Source organism: Heteronotia binoei, chromosome 8 (assembly GCF_032191835.1).
Source record: "Heteronotia binoei isolate CCM8104 ecotype False Entrance Well chromosome 8, APGP_CSIRO_Hbin_v1, whole genome shotgun sequence".
Classification (NCBI taxonomy): domain Eukaryota; kingdom Metazoa; phylum Chordata; class Lepidosauria; order Squamata; family Gekkonidae; genus Heteronotia; species Heteronotia binoei.
Genome location: NC_083230.1, coordinates 111439029 through 111463999, shown reverse-complemented (window position 1 = coordinate 111463999; position 24971 = coordinate 111439029). Strand labels below are relative to the sequence as shown.

The following is a 24971-nucleotide window of genomic DNA, read 5'->3' as shown; positions in this document are numbered from 1 at the left end:
CTTGGGGAGGAAGGGAGAGCTTGCTTTCCCTGGCTCTCTGTCACACAGCAGAGCTACTGAGGCAAGCCTCTCTTCCTTCTATTGGCTGAGACTCCTCCCCCTTCTGGCCCCCTGGGGAAGGAAGAAAAGACACAGAGCTTCTTCGTCCAGGATTGCATGGGAGAGATACAAAGAAAGCATCTTTAAGACCAACGAGTGCTAATGTTTTAGGCATGTTTTAAATTAATATATATGTAATTGTGTTTGCGCCCGTTATAAGTTTATATCTCTGCTACCTAATATTTTTTTCTATAACAAGTTTTATTAAATTTTACAGGGAAAATTAGGGAATTGGGGAAAGGCTCAGAGATAGGATACAGAAAATAAAAGAATAGATTACAGTTATTACTACATCAAGAAAACAAAAGAAAAAGTATACCTATTATTTGACATCTGTTTTTCTGCCTTATTTATTTGTATTTATTGTTATTCATATTTATATTATTAGTATTTCCAGGGATTATGATGCAGTCCTAAACTGAGTTTTACACCCTTTTAAACCTGTTGATTTCAGTGGATTTAGAAAGGGGTAGCTTTGCATTGGGTTGTACTTTTGGTCATTTGCATAGTTAGTAAGAAAACATTGTACCGTAATTAAACTAGGGAATGATGATGTTTGGTGGAGAACCGAATGGTGGAGAACTGAACCTGGGTCATCCAGGTACTAGTCCGATACTCAAACTGTGAAAGCTTGCTGGGTGACCCTGAACTAGTCATACACTGTTAGTGTGGCCTGCCTCACAGGGTTGTTGTGAAGATAAAGTGGAAAGCAATGTAAACCATCTTGGGTCCTCATTGGAAAAAATGTAGGGTATAAGTGAAATAAATTCAACATTGGCATAAGAAAAAATGTCTATGCAAAGGAGACTGGCAATGGAGATTTAAGGGCACCAGTTATGTTCTAGAGCAGAGGTGTCAAACTCATTTGTTATGAGGGCCAGATCTGACATAAATGAGACCTTGTTGGGCCAGGCCACGTCAGGCTGGGCCATAGGTATACCTATTTAATATTAGGTAGCAGAGATATACATTTTATAAAGAACACAGACAAACAAAAATATATATATTCTAAAAACTTAAAACATGCTTAAAATGTTAGCACACATTGGTTCTTAAAGATGCTTTCTTTGTATTTCTCCCATGGGAACCAGGGAACTGGGCACAGGAAGCTCTGGCTCTTTCCTTCATTCCCCAGGGGACAGGGAGGAGGAGCCTCAGCCAATACAAGAAAGAGAGGCTTGGCTCAGTAGCTCTGCTGTGCAATTGAGAGAGCCTGGCAAAGCAAGCTATTCCTCCCCAAGGGAGGAGCCTCAGCCAATAGAGAAAATAGAGGTTTTGCTCTGTAGCGCCTGTGCAATTGAGCAAGCCTTGCAACGCATGCAGAAGGAAGCAAATTATAGGGAAAAGGAAGCAGATGACAGCCAGTTGCTCGGGGGCCTGATAGGAGCCCTCTGGGGGCCTGATTCGGGGGCCTGCATGTTTGACACCCCTGTTCTAGGGTGATTTAAAAGTTGCTTATGACTAGGCAGGTGTTGCTTCTTTAGGGATGATTTCATACTTGTGACTTTTGAATATTTTTGTTATCCTTTCAAAGCTTCTCTTTTTAGAAAGAATCTGCTAATGAATTGCTTTGGACCATACTTGCTCATCTAGCAGAGTGCCTTTGGACTTTGAAGATGACGACCACTCTTTTGGGTGAGCCAGCTGTTCTGCCCCAGGTTATGTGGCACAAGGCCAACCAACAGTCTATGTTATCTATGTTGTAGCAATAAATCCATTCTGTAGATTTTTGTCCCACCCTTCCTCCAAGGAAGTGGTGTTGGCTTATGTGGTTTCTTTTCCAGCTGTATAGCCGCAACAACACCGTGAGGTAGGCTGGATCAAGACAGCGTGACTGGCCTGTTGACATCCAGCAATTGTCCTCAGAGAGTAGGGATTTTGCTCCCTGTGTCTCCACTGCTCATCCAGTCCTCTGATCATTGCCACAGATTAGCGTGCCAGCATACAAGAAATAAGGGGAAAGCCATGCTGTTTGAATAGATCATCTTATGTGCTTTTTCTGGATTGGTTCGCAACTGTGTAAACATGAGAGTAAAGCCATAAAAAAAGAAATTGTCAAGCAACTGGTGAAAGGGCAGGGTGCGGAAACTATACAAGAAGCTGGGAGTTGTAGAAGTTCAGTTTCACAGGGAGGGCAGGATACAAATAGAAATAAATAAATAAATAAAACAAAACATGTGGAGAGCATTTTCTCGTTCAGAGGGTGGTGGAATGCATGGATGGAGGGGGGAGCCAGGAACCAGATTCCTGACTATAGCCGCCCTGAGCCTGCCTAGGCGGGAGGGCGGGATATAAATAAAATTTAATAATAATAATAATAATAAGCATTGTGGAAGATGTCCAGACAGGATGTAGAAACAGGGTGAGCCATATACCAAGGGTGAGTCATTGTGCCAAGTCCAGGGCAAGATGCAGGGTTGCTGTTCTCACTATCCTGTTAGCTTAGCGCAGGGGTCCCCAGTCATTTTGAGTCTGCAGGCCTTTGGAATTCTGGCATGGATGGAGTGGTGGACACAGCCACAAAATGGCCGCTACAGGAAGCGGAGCCAGGCACAAAATGGCTGCAACAGCTTTCCATCAGTCACACTTGGGAGATCTTTTTGTTGTAGAAGCAGCTGCTGCCAAAAAAATGTTTTTAAAAATCTGCACAGATCATCAAATCTCTAGTGCCCAATCAGAAGCCTTCCTGGGCAAAAGCCCCACCTGACTCCTCCCACTTTTAAAAAACATTTGGTAAGCACCAAGGAAGGTGTCTGTGGGCACCATGTTAGGGACCGCTGTGCTAAGCCCATGGAGAAAATTATTGAAACGTTCGTCTCTTTCTATTTCAGTGCTGGAAGAGGAACTGGCTTCTGTTGACAGTGAGCTTCAGGCCGTGGAGATCCAGGTGCAAGAGCTTCTGGAGCGCCAGCAGGAACTTATTCAGAGGAAGACGGTGCTGAAGAAGAAAATAAAGGAGTGTTCTGACGCAGAGAGCGGGGGGAGTAAAGACACAGAATTGGCAGCTATAGCTTGGAACAAGGAAGGTCTGCAAGATGGGGTTTATTATTTAAACAGTCATTAGACCAGGGCTTGACAAATCCCAGCCAGCAGGGCACCATGGTGCCTAGTAATTTCATTGTGGCACCTAGTATTTTCAGTAGTCAGTATTTTCAGTAAGTTGTGATTCTCAGTTAGAAGTGCAAACCTTATTTAAGTAAGGGATGGAGGTTACCTTTTGGTCATCATGGCAACCAGGGTTACACCATATTTATTTAGAATGCCACACCACTTTTAGTTTTTTTTTTAAATGACAAACTACAAAGAGTTTAGAGTTAGGTTTTGTAGCAGCAATGCATAGAAAATAAGATCACTAAGGCTATTGTTCTTTGGTCACATCACGGGAAGACAAGAGTCACTGGAAAAGACAATAGTGCTAGGAGAAGTGGAAGGCAAGCAGAAAAGAGGAAGACCTACCATGAGATGGATCAACTCAGTCAAAGAAGTCACAGTTCTCAGTTTGTAAGGCCTGAGCAAGGCTGTTAACAAAAGGACAATTTGGAAGGCATGAATCCATTGGGTTGCCATAAGCTAATTAATTAATTATCATATGGCATTGTGTGTGGTATAGCCAGGAGATCCTAAGATTGTCTGGCAATCTGTAATTCTAGCTCTTTTAGCGTTGTGCAACTTTAGGTAGTAAGCTAGACATTTTAGGGCTGAGAGCTCTGAGAGAGCTGTGATTGGCCCAAGTTTGGTGTAGTGGTTAAATGTGTAGACTGTTATATGGGAGAACCAGTTTGATTTCTCACTCCTCCACTTGCAGCTGCTGGAATGGACTTGGGTCAGCCATAGCTCTCGCAGAGCTGTCCTTGAAAGGGCAGCTGCTGTGAGAGCCCTCTCAGCCCCACCCACCTCACACGGTGTCTGTTGTGGGGGAGGAAGATAAAAGAGATTGTGAGCTGCTCTGAGACTCTGATTCAGAGAGAAGGGCGGGGGTATAAATCTACAGCATTCATCTTCTTCTTCAAGGTCACTCAGCTGACTTCAGGTGGAGGAGTGCAGAACTGAACCTGGTTCTCCAGGTTAAAATCTGTCACTGTTAACCACTACACCACACTGGCTCTCAGTTGCCATGTCAGCCACAACTTGACTGCAGTTAACACATGCACACAAGGTCATTAATGCATAAAGCTGAAAGATAAGCCTGGCGCCAGAATTGCTGGGATGATTCATAAAGCTGAAGAAATCTGTCAAGACCTGCATTAAACTATTGCACTCGATGGGTTGGATCCCATTCGGCTAGCAGAGGGTTTTTCCGGCAGTGGAAGAAGCCTTCCCCTGAATCCAGAGGACTGGAGGATCCTGTACAATCTCTTACAGTGCAATTACAATTACAGTGCAATTCTGAGGATTCATTCATTTATTTAGACTATTTATATTCCGCCCTATCCCGGAAAGGGCTCAGGGCGGATAATATCATTATTAAAACAGTATAAATAACAATTAAAACATATCATATCAATAAAACAATACAGTTTGATCATAAACAGTTAAAGATGATGGCTCAATTGGACACACAGATTAAGAATCTGGCACAGTAAAAAGGTAGTTTAATATTACAGCAGAGATGGTATCGCAGCATAGGGTCAGCCGATGGAAGGAACACTTGATAGAGTAGGACATCCACTGCCTCAACTAAAGGCCTGGCGGATTAGCTCCGTTTTAGAGGCCCTACGAAAAGGTAACATTTCAGTGAGGGTCCGGATCTCCAAGGGGAGCTGATTCCACAAGGCTGGGGCCAAGGCCGAAAAGGCCCTGGCTTTAGTTCAGGCAAGATGGATGTTCTTCGAGCCAGGGGCGGTCTGCAGATGTTGTGTGCCAGATCGTAGTGATCTCCGGGGCATATATAGGGAGATGCAGTCTAATAGGTATGTCAATCCCAGGCTGCGAAAAGCTTTAAAAGTCAATACTAAAACCTTGAAACGGATCCAGTACCCAACTGGTAACCAGTGCATTCTGGCAGCGAGCTCCATTAAAGAAAATGGGGCTTATTTAGACCTTACTAGACTTTCTTAGAATCGCAGTTTTAGTCATGTGAGAACGTTACTATTGTTGTTGGAAATATGGGGGTTGCCGTTTCTTAGAAGGGCCATTTCTTACACGGAGCGTATTATGAAGGAAGTTGTTGGAAAGCCTTATTTTCATTCCTTTCTGATGCTCATTTAGTTAAATAGATGGAGAACTGAAATTTGTGTGGCTGCGAGGTAGCATTGTTCTGTCTCCTCTCGCTGCATTTGGAGCTGACGTTTTCTAAGTTGCGCCAAACCAATTAGGTTTGGCTGACAGATGGCTCCTGATTGGATCCTGTCTTACAGTTTGAGGAGAGGTTAGTACCAATACTCCTTATACGTCGTGGTGTCTTGTGAGCAAAAATTCTACTTAGTGAGCTACTGGCATTAAAGTTGTGTGCCACCGCCTAAATTAGTTTGCTCTGGGGCCATCCTTCCTGAGCTAAGACAAAAATGTGTGAGCCAGAAGCTAAAAAAATGTGAGCTAGCTCACATTAACTCAGCTTAGAGGGAACACTGGTCATTACCGCTTTAGAAAAACCTTCAAGAGATACGTTCACTGTTCAAATGAATGCTCATTTTGTTCAAATGTGCTCCTTTCCGATCCCAGATTTTCCTTGGTCCGAGAACATCAGAAACGAGTTGCAGAAGAGCTTTAAGCTCCAGACGTTCAGGGCTTTGCAGCTGGAAACCATCAACGTCACAATGGCAGGAAGAGACGTGTTCCTCGTCATGCCAACTGGCGGTGGGAAGAGTCTGTGTTACCAACTACCAGCAGTGTCTTCTGATGGTATGCCCTTGCAAGCCAATGAATTTTTGGCTTTTCCTCACTTCTCTTGCTTAGCCACACTACTTACAATTTTTTATTGCTAAATAATTGTATTTTGTGTATGTGTGTGTGGTTGAGTGCCTTGAAGTCATGGTGACCTCCGGTGACCCCTACTGGGGTTTGGATGTGTTTCAGAAAGGTGACTCGTTTGCCTGCCTCTGCCTTCCAGCCCTGGTATTCCTTTGGAGGTCTTCCTTCCAAGTACCGTATTTTTCAGTCCATTGAATGCTCCGGACCATTAGACGCAGGTGCCTGGCTGGGAGACAAGTGGTGAGATCGCTCCCTCCGCCCCCACCGCAAACCCAGCACTTCGCAGGGAGCGATCTCGCCGCTTGTCTCCCAGCCAGGCACGCAGGCGCCGGCGTGCTTCCCCCACACTTGCGTGCCTGGCTGGGAGACAAGCAGCGAGATCGCTCCCTGCGAAGTGTTGGGTTTGCGATGGGGGCGGAGGGAGTGATCTCGCCGCTTGTCTCCCAGCCAGGCACGTATGCGCGGCGTGCTTCCCCCGCGCCTGCGTGCCTGGCTGGGAGACAAGCGGCGTGATTGCTCCCTGCAAAGTGCTGGGTTTGCGATGAGGGCGGAGGGAGCGATCTTGCCGCTTGTCTCCCAGCCAGGCACACAGGCACAGAGAAAGCACGCCGCCCCCTCCACAGCCGGCGCTCGCGAAGCGCTGGGTTTGCGGAGGGGCGGGTGCTTCCTCCATGCCTGTCTGCCTGGCTTCAGCTGATGCTTACAGCAAGCTCTAGGATCGCTCCCTTCGCCCTCCGATCCCAGCGCTTGCTATAAGCAGCAGCTGAAGCCAGGCAGACAGGTACAGAGGAAGCACCTGCCTCCTCCGCAAACCCAGCGCTTTGTGAGTGCCGGCTGTGGAGGGGGCGGCGTGCTTTCTCCCTGCCTGTTTGCATGGCTTCAGCGCTGATGCTTAAAGCAAGCGCTGGGATCGGAGGGCGGAGGGAGTGATCCTGGCGCTTGGCTGTAAGCGTCAGAGCTGGAGCCATGCAAACAGGCAGGGAGAAAGCACGCCGCCCCCTCCACAGCTGGCGCTCGCGAGGCGCTGGGTTTGCGGAGGGGGCAGGAAGCGCCGGGATGGAGGCAGCGGATTGCCCCCCCCCCCAGAGGAAGGTACATACGGTACCTTCGCTCCATAAGACGCACACACTTTCCCCCCACTTTTTTTGGGGTGGGGGGAGTGCGTCTTATGGTGCGAAAAATATGGTACTTGATAGGGTTGGACCTACTTAGCTTCTGAGATCTTACTTGCCTGGGCTATCCAGATCAGGGTATACCTGCCCCCCCTCCAAAAAAACCCCTTGTTCTCTGAGGGGCTCCTGAACATGAATCTAGCTATTAAACCATCAGTATATAAAGAGAAAAAAAAGAGCCCCATGGCGCAGAGTGGTAAGTTGCAGTACTGCAGTCCTGAGCTCTGCTCATGACCTGAGTTCGATCTCAGCGGAAGCTGGGTTCAGGTACCCAGCTTGAGGTTGACTCAGGCTTCCATCCTACTGAGGCCGTGGGAAAGTGTAGATGACTGGGGAAGGCAATGGCAAGCCACCCTATAAAAAGTCTGCCATGAAAATGTCATGATCCGATGTCACCCCAGAGTTGGAAACGACTGGTGCTTTCACAGGGGACTACCTTTACTTTTATATAAAGAGAAGGTGCAGCGGGGAAGAAGCTGTTCAAAAGTGCACGGGGACAAAAAGCGGTCTGCTTGGCACCTCATTGGCAATCGTGATGGCACCAGGTAAACCTTAGAAGGGCATTTTGAAAACCTGGCATCACACCTCATTGGTAGAGCACATACTATGTGCACAGACAGTTCTGAGTCTGGGCCCTCTGTATGGGTCTCTCTGTATGAAAAAAAACCCCTTGGGGTTGCCAGGCTGGGAAATAGCCTCGCCAGTGGCCTTGGGGCGATGTAGCCAGTCAGAATTGGCAGCGGCAGCTGGTTTGACCCTGTGTAAATCAGATTTCTGTGGCTGTTTCTCACTTGCCATAGGCAAGCACACGCACACAACAGCACGCACTTGTGTTGTGTTGCCACATCTTGAAACGCAGCAAGAAAAACGTACGAGTGTTTCAAGAGCCATTATGAACTAGGAAGGCATTTCTGCTGTATCTTTGCAGTTGGGGTAAATTCTTCACGCAATTGCTTGGTGGCAGCAGTCCAGCGGAACGGTCACAGTTACACAGCTGGCTTTAGTCTGCCTCCAGTGAACATGCCGCCTTCTGCATAGGACAAATGTGTGATCTGAATACCTTCTCACAAGCAGAGAGTCTGGTTTTGCTGTTAAGGGTTGGAACGGTGAACGTGTCCTATAGAGGATTCAAGGGATTGCTTTGTTTTCTAGGTTTCACCCTTGTGATCTGTCCTTTGATCTCACTTATGGAGGATCAGCTAATGGTCCTGGAACAGCTGGGGATTTCTGCCACTTTGCTCAATGCTTCCAGCAGTAAGGTACGGCTCCCTGCCAAGCATGGTGGCGGCGGGCTGCCAAACTTCATTGTCAACTCTCGGCATCTTGCCGTTGGTGTAGAAGCCAGGGCCCTAAGTAAGCAATGTCCCTTCAGTTCTTTAGCGGGGGCTCTGCAGTTTTGTAGCTTAGCCTACAGTCTCATTGAAAGCCCTTTTCTGGAATATTGACGGGGTATAAATCTACAGTCGCCGTCATCTTCTATGAACGGTTCACTTCTCGCTTTCCCCCACAATTCGTGAACACTAGGCCACGACTTGCTCAGGGAATCTGAGGTGGGGAAACGTAGCAGCTATCATGGCAGAGCAGCAGAAATATTTTTTTGAGAGCCAGTGTGGCATAGCGGTCGTAGTAGATTCTAATCTGGAGAACTGAAAAAAGAAGACCGTAGATTTATACCCCGCCCTTCTCTCTGAATCAGAGTCTCAGAGCGGTTTACAATCTCCTTTATATTCTTTCCCCACAACAGAAACCTTTTGAGGTGAGCGGGGCTGAGAGAGCTCTCACAACAGCTACCCTTTCAAGGACAACCTCTGCGAGAGCTGTGGCTGACACAAGGCCATTCCAGCAGCTGCAAGTGGAAGAGTGGGAAATCAAATCCAGTTCTCCCAGATATGAGTCCACACACTTAACCACTACACCAAACTGGGTTCGATTTCCCCTTCCTCCACATGAAGCCTGCTGGGTGACCTCTGATCAGTCAAAGTTCTTTCTGAACTCTCTGAACCCCACCTACTTCACAAGGTGCCAGTTGTGTTGGAAAGAAGGAAAGACAATTAGTTGCAAGTCACTTTGAGACTCCTGAAGGTAGAGAAAAGTGGGGATAAAAACCAACTCTTCTACTCAGGGCTTTTTTTGTAGCAGGAACTCCTTTGCATATTCGGCCACACACCTCTGATGTAGCCAATCCTCCAAGGCTCTTCGTACAGGGCCAACTGTAAGCTTCAGGAGGATTGGCTACACCAGGGGTGGTGGTCTAATATGCAAAGGAGTTCCTGCTGCAAAAAAAGCCCTGCTTGTATTCTCTTTTTCTCTGTGGACGCATGTAGCAAGCTATGCCAAAATGTTCCAATAGTTTCTATAAACCTTTAAGGAGTCAAGTTATTGCTACATTCTTTGCCTTTAGCAGAGGCTGTCTTGCCTTGGAGATGTGATTGTGGATATGACCCATAATTAGCACTGTATTAAGCGATTTCATAATCAACTGCAGGCCTGAGCAACATTTTGTTCTTCTCGCTGTGATTTTTCCTCCTTTCTTCATCTGAACAGGAGCACGTGAAGTGGGTTCACGCTGAAATGTTGGCTCGCAATTCCCAGCTCAAACTGGTTTACGTGACGCCAGAGAAGATTGCCAAAAGCAAGATGTTTATGTCCAAGTTGGAGAAAGCTCACCAAGCAGGAAGGCTTACGCGCATTGCGGTGGATGAAGTCCATTGCTGCAGCCAGTGGGGACATGACTTCAGGCCTGGTAAGACCACCCAGAGAGGACTTCATATGTCCCAGCTGAACTGCCTTTTGGGAAGTTTGTTTGCGTCCCTTGATCTTGTTATTGAGGAAACCCAGGATCGCCTACAACACAGTGTGAAATCCACTAGACCAGGGGTTGGCAAACTGTGGCTTGGGAGCCATATGTGGGTCTTTCACATATATTGTGTGGCTCTTGAAGCCCCCACTACCTCATTGGTCAGCTTGGAGAAGGCGTTTCTCTCTTTAAATCACTTCTTCAAACCAAGCCAGCTGGTGACTTGGAGAATGAGTTTAAAGTTCCTTCCTTCCTTCCTCCCTCCCTTGGACATCTGACGTTCATGTTTCGTGGCTCTCAAACATCTGGTGTTTATTCTGTGGCTCTTACATTAAGTAAGTTTGGCCATCCTTGCGCCATACTGACCTTCTCTGTGCTTACTGGAGATTTGGTTACCCCTGGACCAGAAATTAATGTTAGTTGGAATGTTGACTGATCATATTTCCCATATGGGCAAATCTAGATCATTTTCTTTGTTCAAAAAGCCTGTTGTAAAAACTGATTAACAACAGTTTGATCTTAAGAGGCTGCCAGGTTTACTCACCCCATCTTTTGGTCTTTTCCAAAAAAAATCTTTACCTCCCTATCAATACTCCCTCTATGCTGTGGAGTCTTGTGAGCAAAAAAATCTACTTTGTGAGCGACTGGCATTAAAGTTGTGAGCTGCTGCATCAATTAGTTTGCTCTGGGGCCGTTTTTCCTGAGCTAAGACAAATATGTGTGAGCCAGAGGCTAAAAATTCTGAGCTAGCTCACGCTAACTCAGCTTAGAGGGAACACTGCTCCTTATATGTACTATTTTACTTTTCCATGCTACAGCAGAGCTTTCTTATTCACAAGATTGAATATTACACCCTCTATCATAATTTTATTAACCCTTAGATGTCTCTCTTCTAACCTGAAAAGTCCCAGACTTTTCAGCCTTTCCTCATAGGGAAGGTGCTCCAATATCCTCCAGTACATCCTATCATTAACAGCCTTTCTGAAGTCTTGGAAACTGAGTGCCGGGGCTTCCTCAACTGAATCTGTCCACTCCCTGCTGCCTTCAACTTTTAAAATGGTCTTTTCCAGTGAGTCTTGTCTAATAATGTCTTGTCTAATAATAGCCTGAGTTTGGTCATTTTAGCTTCCTTTCAAGGCTTGATTGGAACCCACTTATTTGTCTTTTTTGGCAGTCCACGATATCCATAAAACAAGCCTCTAGCACCAAAGGAATCAACTTTCTTCCTGTCAGGCTCTTCAGTATCCAGTTTTCACACTCATACATTGTAATGGGGAATACTGTGGCATGAATTATCTTGGGTTTGGTCACCAGCAACACAGTTTTACACTTAAGAACCTTTTTCTAGCACCTTCATGGCTGCCCTTCCCAGTCTCAGTCTCCTTCTGATTTCTTGGATGCGGTTTTCCTTTTGGTTGCTGGTGGAGCCGAGGAATAGCAAACCAGTTTCAATATCTTCATCGTCAACCTCGTAGTTGCGCAATCCCTGAGTAGTCATTGCTTTTGTCTTCCAGACGTTCCGCTGTAATCCTGCTCTGGCGCTCTCTGCTTTAACCTTCATCAGTAGAAAACTACTAGGATGCTTTACATTTTATTCATAGCACCCTACTAACCCAGACTGGCATAGGCTCATCAGGGTTTGGGAGCTAAGCAGGGATAGCCACAGTCAGAATTTGGGTGGGAGACAACCACGGAAGACAAGGTTGCTATGCAGAGGTAGGCAACGGCCATTCGCTTCTGTGCATTTACTTTGAAAACCCCATAGTCGTGGGATTGCTATTAGCCCGTTGCAAATTAACGGCGCACTGTTATTTATTGTTGCTGTATTTTATGCACCAAATGTCACTCGCTTACATTTAGATTACAAATTGCTTGGGATTTTGAAGCGGCAGTTTCCCACTGTGCCGTTGATCGGGTTAACCGCGACCGCAACAAGCCACGTCCTGCAAGATGCGCAGAAAATCCTGTGCGTTCAGAAGTGCATCACCTTCACCGCGTCATTTAACCGGCCCAACCTGTACTACGAGGTACGCCTGTCGCTTCTGATAATGCGCTACAGCCAGGAGTAGCGGGGGTACAGTAGGCTCAGTCCAACCCATTAGCCAGCGAAAGGTACAAAATTGGGGATTTAAACTGATTTAGACCTGCTAAACCCTGGCCTGGATGGCCCAGGCTGCTTCGATCTTGTTAGATCTCGGAAGGTAAGCAGGGTCAGCCCTATTTAATATTTGGAAGGGAGACCACGAAGGAAACCTCGACCAATTTCACACTAGACCTTTAATCCTGGTTTGGCCCTGTCCCCAAGCTGACATTCTACACTAAAATCATAGAATCATAGAGTTGGCTTCTCTGATTCTATTATTCTAGTGTAGAATGTCAGTTTGGGGACATTGCTAAACCAGGATTAAACCAAAATTACTGCAAGATTAATGATACAGAGGCAAACAACAAGAAATCACCTGTTCGTCTTTGCTTTGAAAGCCCTACAGGCAGGGCTTTTTTTGTAGCAGGACCTCCTTTACATGTTAGGCCACACACCCCTGATGTAGCCAATCCTTCTGGAGTTTACAGCAGGCCCTGTACGAAGAGCCCTGTAAGGAATTCTAGCAGGACCTCCTTTGCCTATTAGGCCACATACCCCTGATGTAGCCAATCCTCTTGGAGCTTCCAGTAGGCCCTGTACGAAGAGCCCTGTAAGGAATTCTAGCAGGATCTCCTTTGCATATTAGGCCACACACCCCTGATGTAGCCAATCCTTCTGGAGTTTACAGCAGGCCCTGTACGAAGAGCCCTGTAAGGAATTCTAGCAGGACCTCCTTTGCCTGTTAGGCCACACACCCCTGATGTAGCCAATCCTTCTGGAGTTTACAGCAGGCCCAGTACTAAAAGCCCTGTAAGCTCTTGGAGGATTGGCTGCATCAGGAGTGTGTGGCCTAATATGCAAGGGAGTTCCTGCTACAAAAAAAAAAGCCCTGCCTACAGGGTAGCCAGCTGTGCCTTGATGGCACTTTCCACCACCAGCTCCGCTAAAGTCAAGTGTTCCCATTTTAACTTTTACCTACCGCTGCTGATAGTGGTACAGAACACATGGTTGGTTTTTTAATTGCAATCCCAAAATAGAGAGGGAAAAATCCCCCAAATAACAACAATGGTGGTGAGTTACCTACCACCAGGGCTTTTTTTTTTAGCAGCTCCAGCTGGCTTGGCATCAGGAGGTGTGGCCTAATATGCAAACGAGTTCTTGCTGGGCTTTTTCTACAAAACCCCCTTTGCAAAACAATGGTGATGTCGGGGTGTGGCTTAATATGCAAACTAGTTCCTGCTGAGCTTTTTTTTTTTTTAAAGCCCTGCCTACCACAACTCCCAAGGTCTTTTTTCTTGGTCTGTTACTGCCAGTTTGGACCCCATCAACATATATAGTTAGGATTGTTGGCTCCAATGTGCATTAAAATGAAATGAAAATGAAAAAATGAAAATTTCTTTGCACTTGTCCATGTTGAACCTCATTGGCCTCATTGATGCCAATTCACCCAGCCTTGACAGATCCCTTTGGTTTCACTCCTTTTGATAGATCACCTAATATTACCCTTGCTATTGCTAAATTTCTTAATTGGACATTAAAGCTCAATGGCATTATTTATCAGAGGTGGGTACATGATTGCTCAAGATACTTGACCAGAAGAGCTTTAATTTGATGAAAGAAAAAAAAATACACCTCCCAGCATTCCTGTTAGATACATCCAGAGGTCTGGTGGTCTTGCTAGACCATCGCAAGAGGCTATTAGTGAATGTAATCGTACACAGATGGACTTAGAAAAAGAGGAACTGCAATTTTTTTTTTTTACATTTTCAATGTCTTTTCAAAAAACATTCAGGTTCGGCAAAAGCCTTCGAATGCTCAGAGTTTAATCGAGGACATTGTTAAGCTCATCAACGGAAGATACAAAGGCCTCTCAGGTGAACAAACACTTCTAAGGGATGGTTTCTAAAAGCCCAATTGTATCAGTAGGTGAGCTCCCTCATAAAGATGTGCTGTGAGATCTCTGAAGGCCTCGTTCTTGCTTTGTATCTTACCCCTTGATTCCAGCAGCATTTTTGTTTCTCGGTTCAGGAATCATCTACTGCTTTTCCCAGAAGGATGCGGAACAAATTACCGTGAGTTTGCAGAAACTGGGGATCAAGGCGGGCACTTACCATGCAAACATGGAGCCCAAAGATAAGAGCAGAGTTCACAAGCGGTGGTCTGCGAATGACATTCAGGTAAAGCATGCAATGGGGGTTCGTCCTCTCCTGATAATGAGCTTTGATTTTATTTATTGACTGAGTTTGTCTGCAGTTTTATCGCCACCAATGGCCTTTTCGTCATAAAAACTGTAAAGAGCATCATAGTTAGAGTTTGTGCCTGCAGGCACCTTTGGAACTCTGACATCATGCAGTGGGCACAGCTGCAAAATGGCTGCTGCAAAAGGTGGAGCCAGCCACAAAATGGCTGCTGCAGAAGGTGTAGCCATCAACAAAATGGCTGTCACAACTTACCTTCGGTAACACAGTGAAGGTTCTTGTGCCACGGCGGCAGCTGCTGCCAAAGCAGTGGTTTTAAAAATCTTCCTAGCCAATCAAATCTCCGGTGGCCAAGCAGAAGCCCTGCTGGGCAAAAGTCCTACCTGTCCTCATCTACTTTCAGAAAACGCTTGGCAGGCACCAGGAAAGATGGTGGCAAATGGCCTGGACACCCACGGGCACCACACTGGGGGCCCCTAAGCTAGAGCTTTAGGCCAGGATTTAAGAAACCCAGGTCCCAGTCCCCATTCTGCTGTGGAAATATACTGGGTGGCCTTGGGCCAGTCACACACTCTTAGCCTAATCTATCTCTCCCAGGGTTGCTGTGATGGTAAAATGGAAGAGGGGAATGATATAAGCCGCTTTGAGTCTCCATTGGGGGGAAAAGGTATGAATGAGGTCAATAAATTAGTGAACATTAAAACAGATCAGTAAAACCAAACAGCAATATGCAGGGCTTTCTTTGTAGCAGGAACTGCTTTGCATATTAGGCCACACACTCCGATGTAGCCAATCCTCCTGGAGTTTACAGTAGGCCCTGTACGAAGAGCCCTGTAAGCTCTTGAAGGATTGGCTACATCAGGGGAGTGTGGCCTAATATGCAAAGGAGTTTCTGCTATACAAAAAAAAAGAAGCCCTGGCAATATATTTGCCATCAGTCAGATTTCAAAACAGTCCATAAACAAAGGCCTCTCCCTCAAAATAGCCTGATGGAATGTGGATGTCTTTGTTAGCTTCCAGAAGGGAGCAAGCAGTGAAACTCTACATACCTCCTAAGGGAGGATATCCCCCAATCCCAGGGTGACTTCAGAATAAGCCCTCATCCTTGAGGATAACCAAGATAGCACCCTGAACAAGGCCTCATTGGCAGATCCTGGAAGTACAGGGAGGGGCTCATCCTCTGTCTTTTGTCTTCCAGGTTGTAGTGGCCACTGTTGCTTTTGGGATGGGAATCGACAAACCGGACGTCAGGTTTGTGATTCATCACTCGATGAGCAAGTCCATGGAGAACTACTACCAAGAGAGTGGACGGGCAGGTGTGTATGCTCAGGTCACCCAGAGCAGATTCTGAGCAGCGGCTTCCTAACAGTAGCACACCTTTATATACGTGTGTGTGTCTATCTGTGTGTGTGTCTCTTTCTCTTTCTCTCTCTCTCTCTTTTTCTGCCTGTCTCTTTCTCTGCCTGCCTGTCTCTCTCTCTCTGTGTGTGTCTGTGTCTCTCTCAAAATCTATTTTATCTATCTAATCTATCATTCTAGGTCGGGACGACCAGAAAGCTGATTGTATCTTATATTACGGTTTTGGGGACATGTTCCGAATCAGTACCATGGTGGTGATGGAGAACGTTGGGCAAGAGAAGTTGTACAACATGGTTTCCTATTGCCACAACGTGAGCAGGCAAGTGTTTTGTGTGTGTGTTGTGTTTGTGAATTTGTTTATGTGTGTTTTGTTTGTGAAGGGGTGGCATTTTAAAAAATTTGCTGTTTCTGTTGGAGTCCCCCCCTCAAACTAGCATAGGCTTCTAGAGCAGTTTGTTCTTAACTCCTGATTCACTATTTTTCACTGAGTACAGAAATGTATCGATGAATGGCCACCTCAAACTACTAGTAAAACAAGTGGATGTCAGACCAGTACTGAAGACAAGAGAGCTTCTGCAGAGATATATTCAGAGATCTTCAGAGATATATTCAGAGATACAGAGCTCTCAGGCCTCCATTCAATAAGACTTTTGTGTCCAATAACCATCATGTTAGCTTTGATTTCAGTTTCCTATTGTGCTGTTTTCTTTAAGAGGAGGAATCTAGGATCTGGGAGTTTTTTTTCTCAGGGTGGGATGAGTGGTATAAAACCACACTGTTCCACTGACTGTCCAAAGACGTTGTGCATGTGGAAAAAGGACTGCCCAACCCCCCTCTCCCCAGTTTTTATTCTCTCCGATGTATGTAGATGACCTGCATTAGGAATCATTGATCTACAGCAGGGGTGGTCAAACTGGGGCTTGGGAGCCACACGTGGCTCTTTCACACAAATTGTGTGGCTCTTGAAGCTCCCACCACCCCATCGGCTGGTTTGGAGAAGGCATTTGTCTCTTTAAATCGCTTCTCCAAGCCAAGTCAACCGGCAGCTTGGAGAATGCATTTAAAGTTGCTTACTTTCCACCCCTCCCTCCCTGTCTTGTGGCTCTCCACCTCTCCTTCCTTCCTTCCTTCCTTCCTGTCTTGTGGCTCTCAAACATCTGACATTCATGTCTTGCGACTCTCGAACATTTGACATTTATTCTGTGTGGCTGTTACATTAAGGAAGTTTGGCCATCCCTGATCTAGAGCCTTGGGTATAAAGAAGAACTCTATGTGAATGTTCACAAATGGAGACTTGAACGTTCAGTAGCTTTGAAGCTCAGTGCCCGCATGCCTGCCTGTCTGTGCTTTTCCGTTTGCCTCTTGACCTGGGTGTTCCTATTTCCAGGTGTCGCCGGGTGCTGATAGCTCAACATTTTGATGAAGCTTGGGACTCTGCCAGCTGTAACAAAATGTGCGATAACTGCTGCCGAGTGGAATGTAAGTGATCGAATTGTAACAGGGAAAGCAGAATGAGAGCAGCTGGCATGTAAGAAAATAAGAACATAAGAGAAGCCATGTTGGATTAGGCCAGGGGTGGAATTCTAGCAGGAGCTCCTTTGCATATTAGGCCACACCCCCTAATGTAGCCAATCCTCCGAGAGCTTACAAAGCTCTTTTTTGTAAGCTCTAGGAGGATTGGCTACATCAGGGGGTGTGGCCTAATATGCAAAGGAGCTCCTGCTAGAATTTCACCCCTGGATTAGGCCAGTGGCTCATAGTCAAGCACTCTGCCACATAGTGGCCAATGCCCTGGTGCCATCAGGAGGTCCACCAGCAGGGACGGAACTCCAAGAGCTTTTCTACTGTTACCCCTCCAGCACCAAAAATACAGCATCACTGCCCCGGACAGAGTGTTCCATCTATACCTTCTGGCTGCTAGCCATTCATGGACCTCTGCACCATATGCTTATCCAATCCCCTCTTGAACCTGTTTGTAAGCACCATCACTAGACACCCAGAAGAGAATAGCCTTGGAGAGGGGCAGGAAGAAACTAAGCAGTGATGTAATTATGTGGCTTTGTGGAGATTAGAAGCTATGTAGCCCATGATCAGTATAGTTCGTGGAGGCCCAGGTGCACAGGAGGTCTAAGAATGGCAGGAACGTCCAGCTTCACAGAAGTGGAGACTGGGTGGGAGGCACTTGCCGTGTAATGCTGTTGCTCTGGAGGTAGATTTGGATAGGATTTGGTTTCACAGCCAGGAACTTCCTTCATTGCTGTGCTTGGAGTTCGGAAGGAGTTTCCTTGCTTCAGTTGCTTAGTAACTCTGGGTGTGGCAGGGGCAGGGCTTTTTTTGTTGTTGCAGGAACTCCTTTGCATATTAGTCCACACCTCGCTGATGCAGCCAATCCTCCAAGAGTTTACAAGGCTCTTAGTAAAGTGTAGGCTCCAGAAGGATTGGCTACATTGGGCGGGGTGTGTGTGGCCTAATACCCGAAGGAGTTCCTGCTGCAAAAAAAGCCCTGGCCAGGGGTATGTGGGTCAGGTGCTTAAATGGTCAGCCCCCTCTTCTGCACATGCCCCATGATGTGGTGAAGCCTTTTGACCTCCGCCCCACCGGAAATTAAATATCAGCACCAAAGCTGTTTTAAATTTGTTTTAATTGTTTTAAATTGCTGTACTGTAGATAATAATAATAATAATAATAATAATAATAATAATAATAATAATAATAATAATAATAATAATAATAATAATAATAAGTTTTTATTTATATCCCGCCCTCCTCGCCGAGGCAGGCTCAGGGCGGCTTACAGAACATGATATGGGATCATGATATAACAATACAGGTAAAATCAATTCGCAATATAAATACAAATATAAATTAATGTTAAAAAGCTAAAAAACAATACGGTGGTGCTACAGTCTCTCCAGGCAGCGTAATATTCAGTCTGGTTACGTCTTGAAGGCTTCTTGGAAGAGGGCAGTTTTGCAGGCCCTGCGGAACTGGTTGAGGTCCCGCAGGGCCCGCACCTCCTCCGGCAGCTGGTTCCACCATTGGGGTGCTTTTATAGAGAAGGCCAGCTCCCTAGTTGTTTTAAGTTTGGCCTCCTTAGGCCCAGGGATTTCCAAGAGATTTTGTGAACTGGAACGCAGTGCTCTCTGGGGAACATATGGAGAGAGGCGGTCCCTAAGGTAGGCAGGTCCTTGGCCATATCTGATGAATTGTTTAAATGTTCAATTGAGTGAACTGTATTGTTGTTATGATCCACTGTTTTATTGTTGTGAGCCGCCCTGAGGCCGCATTGGCCCAATAAATCAAATCCATGAAATCACACTTACATCATAGTGCCGGGTGATGGAGGGAGAAGTTGAGAGGCAAAGGATCCTGCCTGGAGGAAAGATGGAATTTGGTACCCATTTTAACACCTCCAGCAGCTCATGTTCTGTCAAGTTTCATGTCTTCTTGTCCCCCTCCCCCCCCCCCCTCCCCTTGCTCCTTAGCGGTTGAGAAGATGGATGTGACCGGTCACTGCAAGGACCTTGTCAATATTTTAGCGCAAGTGGACCGCATAAAAGAGAAATTCACTCCTCTGAAGCTGGTCGATGCCTGGTTGGGGAAGGGGTTGTCCAAGCTGGGAGTAGACGTTGTGGCCCCCAAACTCGCCCGGGACGCGCTGGAGAGAATCGTCGCCTATTTGATACTGCAGCGATATCTGAAGTAAGTATATAGAGGGGCTGTTGGTTCAGTTGCTTTCTTGCAGAGCCCTCCAGGAAATTATTTTGAAAAGGATCAGCGGTAGAGCACCTGCTTTGCACGCAGAATGTCCTGGGTTTAATCCCACACATTTCCCATTAAAAGCATCTAGCCATCAGGTGATTCTTGGTGCTTGTTATCGCTTGCAGTTTAGTGTAGTGGTTAAGAGTAGGGCTTTTTTTTGTAGCAAAGCAGGAACTCCTTTGCATATTAGGCCACCTCACCTTGCAATGTAGCCAGTCCTCCAAGTGCTTACAGTAGGCCCTGTAAGAAGAGTAGACTTTGATGGAACGAGGGTCCGATTCTGTAAAAGGCAGCTTGGTGTGTTCATGCGATGTGAACGGCAGCAACAAAAAAATCCTGGCGGTGAAAAATGCTATAAAGTTGCAGCCGACTCACAGCAACCCTGTAGGGTTTTCAAGGCAAGAGAGGTTCAGAGGTGGTTGGCCATTGCCTGCCTCCGCATAGCAACCTTAGACTCCCTGAGTGGTCTCCTATCCAGGTACTAGCCAGGACTGTGCCCTGGTTAGCTTTAGCCTGGGCCATCCAGGTCAGAGTGGCAAAAAACCCCAACCTCCTACACATTTGGAAATGTTCAGGGATTCCCAAGTGTCTCCCCTGGCAGAGATGGAGGACGAATAAATCTCCCTGGGGCCACCCTTTGAACCTCCCTAGGGCCACCTCCCTAGGCCACCAGAGGGCCAGTTTGGTGTAGTGGTTAAGTGTGTGGACTCTTATCTGGGAGAACCGGGGTTTGATTCCCCACTCCTCCACTTGCAGCTGCTGGAATGGCCTTGGGTCAGCCATAGCTTTGACAGAGGTTGTCCTTGAAAGGGCAGCTGCTGTGAGAGCCCTCTCAGCCCCACCCACCTCACAGGGTGTCTGTTGTCGGGGAGGAAGACAAAGGAGATTGTGAGCCGCGCTGGGATATAAATCCAATATTTTCTTCTTTTGGCAGTCATGATGCCACTCAGCCTGTATTGCCATCCACTGTGTCTCCAGCCGTGGGGGGACATGGAACAAGAGGATCTTGGTGTGCTATTAGGCTCATGTGGGAGAAGTTGATTTTTAAAAGACCCTGGTCATTGAGGAAGGTTAAGACAGGCGCTTGGGAGTCAGACTTCGAAGTGTCATTTAAAGGTGAAGGCCAACACAGAGCTGGGCCTTGAAGGGCAGTTTAGCACAGCGTCACCCTTGATGCTGTCTCCAGGCAAAACCATGTTTACCGATGGAGAAGTTCCTCGTGACTTCTCCTTACCCCACTCTGCTTTATCTGTGCTTCGACTTCCCGTTCCGGCTGTCGCCACTTTTCCTAACCCCAAGCTTAATTCCTTGCAGAGAAGACTTCAGTTTCACAGCATTTGCAACGATATCTTACGTGAAGATAGGCCCTCGAGCCGATCTCTTGAAAAACAAGGCACACGCCATCACTATGCAAGTGATAACAAGAGCCAAGAATAGTACGAAGGTAAGACTTGCTCTCTCTCCCGGCTTAAAAAAAATGTATGCTTGTATTTAACGCTGGCTCATAGGCAATTGTAGGGGTGAGCTTGACCATCCTTTCCCCAGGTTTGCTTCTTGGAAAGGGAGGCAGAATGCGCAAGGGTACCTTGCCAGTTTGGTGCAGGGGTTAAGCGTGCGGACTCTTATCTGGGAGAACCGGGTTTGATTCCCCACTCCTCCACTTGCAGCTGCTGGAATGGCCTAGGGTCAGCCAGAGCTCTCTTATCTGGGAGAACCGGATTTGATTCCCCACTCCTCCTCTTGCACCTGCTGGAATGGCCTTGAGTTAGCTATAGCTCTCGTAGGAGTCGTCCTTGAAAGGGCAGCTGCTGTGAGAGCCTTCTCAGCCCCACCAGGGTGTCTGCTGTGGGGGTAGAAGATGTAAGCCGCTCTGAGTCACTGATTCAGAGAGAAGGGCGGGGTATAAATCTGCAGTCGTCTTCTTTTCCCTGCTTTGCTTCTTGAAAAGTGAGGCAGAATGTGCAAGGGTACCTATATATGTAACCAAAAATTGATGCACATTTTTTTTCATTAATAAGTTTCTTTTTTTGTGTGTGTGCGTAATTATAAATTACAAAAAAAGCTAGTATTCCCAAAATTTATAAACTTATACATTAAAAAAAAATGTGCATCAATGGGGGGCGGGATGTTGTCTTTTCTTTTTCAACCATTTTGGTTACCTAGAGTGAGAATCCAGCCCTGGGTCTCTCGCTTTACTTTACTTTATTTGATTTATATGTCACCCTCTCTGCCAAAGCAGGCTCAGGGCGGCTCACAGCAATAAAATCATAACAACCAATTAAAATTTCACGGCATTGATACATCAAAATTTAAAATGCAATAATTAAAAACAATCTGGTGCTAACATCATTTGGTGGTGTTTCACTTCCGATGGCGTCAGCATTTCTTAAATTTTCTCCTTCAATCAGTTATAGGCCAAGCGGAAGAGTGTGGTTTTACAGGCCTTGCAGAACTGGGCAAGATCTTGCAAGGCCCTCACTTCCTCTGGCAGCTGGTTCCACCAGTAGGGGGCTGCTGTCGAGAAGGCTCTCTCTCTGGTGGACTTTAGTCTTGCCTCTCTTGGCCCAGGGATCGCTAATCGATTTTGGGAAACAGATCGAAGTACCCTCTGGGGATCCAGATCGAAGTACCCTCTCTCAGATCAGTATCCACCCACATATACAACACCCTCCATCACGTCTAATTATAGCAAGGAGAAATAGGATGGGATGGGAATAGCTCTGTGAATAGCTGAGGAATTGTGTGCTCATTGTCTCTGCTCCCCGCCCCACTCCCTGCAAAAAAGCTTATTGGAGTTATCCGGCCTTTAAAAGGCTTCGGATAGGCTTCCTGCAGGAAGGGCAGTACTCAAGTAAGGCGTAGTTGGGGGGCGAGCACTCCCTCTGTCTACAGTTGATGTGCCAATAAAATCATCCTGAGTCTTCAATGTCTGCTTGACTGCAAACCCCACTGAAATTAAAGGTGACCTGGCTATACTCTGATGCCCCAGACCCACAGGCATCAGGAACTGGCTGACTTTTTCAGTATGTTTATGCTACTGAAACTGAAATGTAAACGAAGGCTACAAGAAGAGCCCTGGTGGGTCAGACCAGTAGTCTGTCTAGTCCAGTGTCCTGTCTCACACATTGGCCAACCAGTTCCTCTGGATGGCCAACGACAGGGCATAGAGGCCAAAGTCTTCCCGTGAGGTTGTCTCCTAGCACTGGGATTCAGAGATGGACCGCCTCAGTCACCATGGCTATTAACTATTGGCTTCTTCTCCACGAATCTCTCTAATCCTCTTTTCAAGCTGTTTCTTCCTGTGGCCATCACTGCATCCTCTGGCAGCAAATCCCACAATTGAATCACTCTCATACGATTCATGAGTTTATCCTGCCTGCTTATTTGATTAAATTTCTGGGCAAGTCTGTGCTGCAAGGGATAGTTAAATGGCCTGGAAGGCTGGGTTGTTGTTACACAAACACCAGCCTGGGTTTGAAGAACCGCAGACTGGATCCTTGACTAGGATATTGGACAGCTTTCCTGGCCGTTTCCTTTGCAGTTGCATTTTAACACACATTAGCCTCGGGTGGAATTCTAGCAGGAGCTCCTTTGCATATTAGGCCACGCACCCCTGATGTAGCCAATCCTCCAAGAGCTTACAAGGCTCGTTTTTTGTAAGCTCCGGGAGGATTGGCTACATCAAGGGGTTATGGCCTAATATGCGAAGGAGCTCCTGCTAGCATTCCAGCCCTGATTAGCCTGATCTGCAGTTCTCCAGTTCTCCAGTTTAATTCTCCAGATCTGGGCCCTGCAAGACTTACCGAGGTTTTGCAGGGCATGTAAGTTGGAGTCTCCTCCGCCAGGCTTTTAATTGATCCGGCAGGCGTCCCTTTGTTACCAACTGATCTCCCCATCACCTTACCATCATGGCGACTGTGCTGTGTCAATAGATATCAGCCTATATGCTGCTGTGTGGCTTTGCCGTGTTTGTGATGCTGCATTGCCTTTGTTTTTACACTGTTATGTTTTTATGATATTTTATTTTAATCTGTAGTAGGTGCTTAAATTTTCTGCAAGCCATTCAATGAAATTGCTGAGCAGTCAGGTTAGAACAGATAAAAGGAAGTCCTTCTTCACCCAAAGGATGATTAACACATGGAATTCACTGCCACAGGAGGTGGTGGCAGCTACAAGCATAGACAGCTTCACGATGGGATTGGATAAACATATGGAGCAGAGGTCCATCAGTGGCTATTAGTCACAGCGTATTGTTGGAACTCTCTGGGGCAGTGATGCTCTGTATTCTTGATGCTTGGGGGGCAGAGTGGGAGGGCTTCTAGCCTGACTGGTGGACCTCCTGATGGCACCTGGGATTTTTGGCTACTGTGTGACTTAGAGTGTTGGCCTGGATGGGCCACTGGCCTGATCCAACATGGCTTCCCTTATGTTCTTATGAGCTTGCTTGCAGGAAAGAGCGGGGATATAAATATAAAAATTAAATTAATATGCAATAAAGTCTCTGTGTACCTCTGGCTACACACAGCTGTGGGATCCAGGGTGTGCAAAAGCATGGCTCCCAGCAGGGAAGAGGTTTTTGGGGTAGCGCTAAATGTGACCAGAGAAGGAAGATGTCAACCAGGGAGAGCTGAGCATTTGAGGTAATGCCTGTTGTAATATGAACTATTCTGGCTTGACAGGTCCAGTCGCCTCCACTACGAAGCCTGGGAAGCCCAAGCGGAGAGAAACGGAAGGCTGCGCCCAAAAAAGGGGAAGGGGGACTCAAACGGTCTCCTCCGAAGCCCGCCTTCCAAGCGAAAAAGTGCAAACTTGAATCCGATGAAGAGGAGGAGGAGCTGATGATAATTGAAGACTGAGGCAGTGGATTTCTGCGACTGTATCTCAAGCTGCCTTTGGAAGGCTGGGTTGGAGGCTATATATATTTTCCAGCCAGAACAAACCCCTTTGGCCAGAAAACTGAAAGGACTATAGCAAGACGTGAAGGAAAAGACCAGCACTCCCCCCGGATGTTTCTGAGTTGATGGCTGCAGTTGATGAGTTCTTTCAACAAAGAACACGGTTGGATTTTTTTCTGTTCTCATTTCTACAAAACTGCATCTTTTACGGCGTACTTTGGGATGGAAAATATGAGGTAGTTTCCGGGGGGCTTTAAAGACATGTTTAGAAGAAATTTTTGCTTCTGTTGCCTGCGTAAAGGTGCTTGTCGGAATTACACTTTGAATTGCTGCTGACCCCTTGTGGGAAACTTTCCCTTCTGGCTGTAACCATTTGAAGAAAAATCTGTTTCATCAGCTGCCCTCCAGAGAAGGGGGCGGGGAGGGGGCGGAATTTAGAAATACGGGTTGAAGCCTACTACCAACTGCTAAGTTGATTTGTCTTTAAACAATGACAAAAGTGTTTTTTGGTTATAGTGTCCATATTTGGAAGCAAATTTGGAAATACGTCACAACCTAGTACTTCAGAACCTAGGTGGGAAGGAGGCCCTGGCACAGGAAGGCATTTTGTTCCAACGTAGAGTTCTTGTTTACAATCCTCAGCGATCAAAACACTGAAATAAAAGGAGTGTGACATTCATTTGCAGAACATCAAAA

At 46.5% G+C, this 24971-nt stretch overlaps 1 protein-coding gene across 1 annotated transcript; it reads left to right on the top strand.

The window, feature by feature from the left end:
* Nucleotides 1-1625: 1625 nt before the first annotated feature.
* Nucleotides 1626-24971, top strand: RECQL (RecQ like helicase). The gene is made up of 14 exons (XM_060245893.1): nucleotides 1626-1734; nucleotides 2931-3125; nucleotides 5761-5940; nucleotides 8334-8440; nucleotides 9726-9924; nucleotides 11839-12005; nucleotides 13854-13935; nucleotides 14090-14238; nucleotides 15458-15575; nucleotides 15799-15937; nucleotides 17006-17097; nucleotides 19104-19320; nucleotides 20695-20824; nucleotides 24060-24971. Exons 1-14 carry the CDS (start codon nucleotides 1716-1718, stop codon nucleotides 24234-24236), a joined length of 1971 nt encoding a protein of 656 aa, XP_060101876.1. The 5' UTR covers nucleotides 1626-1715; the 3' UTR covers nucleotides 24237-24971.

Coding starts and splice junctions, on each gene's coding strand:
- RECQL (XM_060245893.1), top strand. Junction 9,925..11,838: donor GGGACATGACTTCAGGCCTG/GTAAGACCACCC, acceptor GCTTACATTTAG/ATTACAAATTGCTTGGGATT. Junction 17,098..19,103: donor TAACTGCTGCCGAGTGGAAT/GTAAGTGATCGA, acceptor CTTGCTCCTTAG/CGGTTGAGAAGATGGATGTG.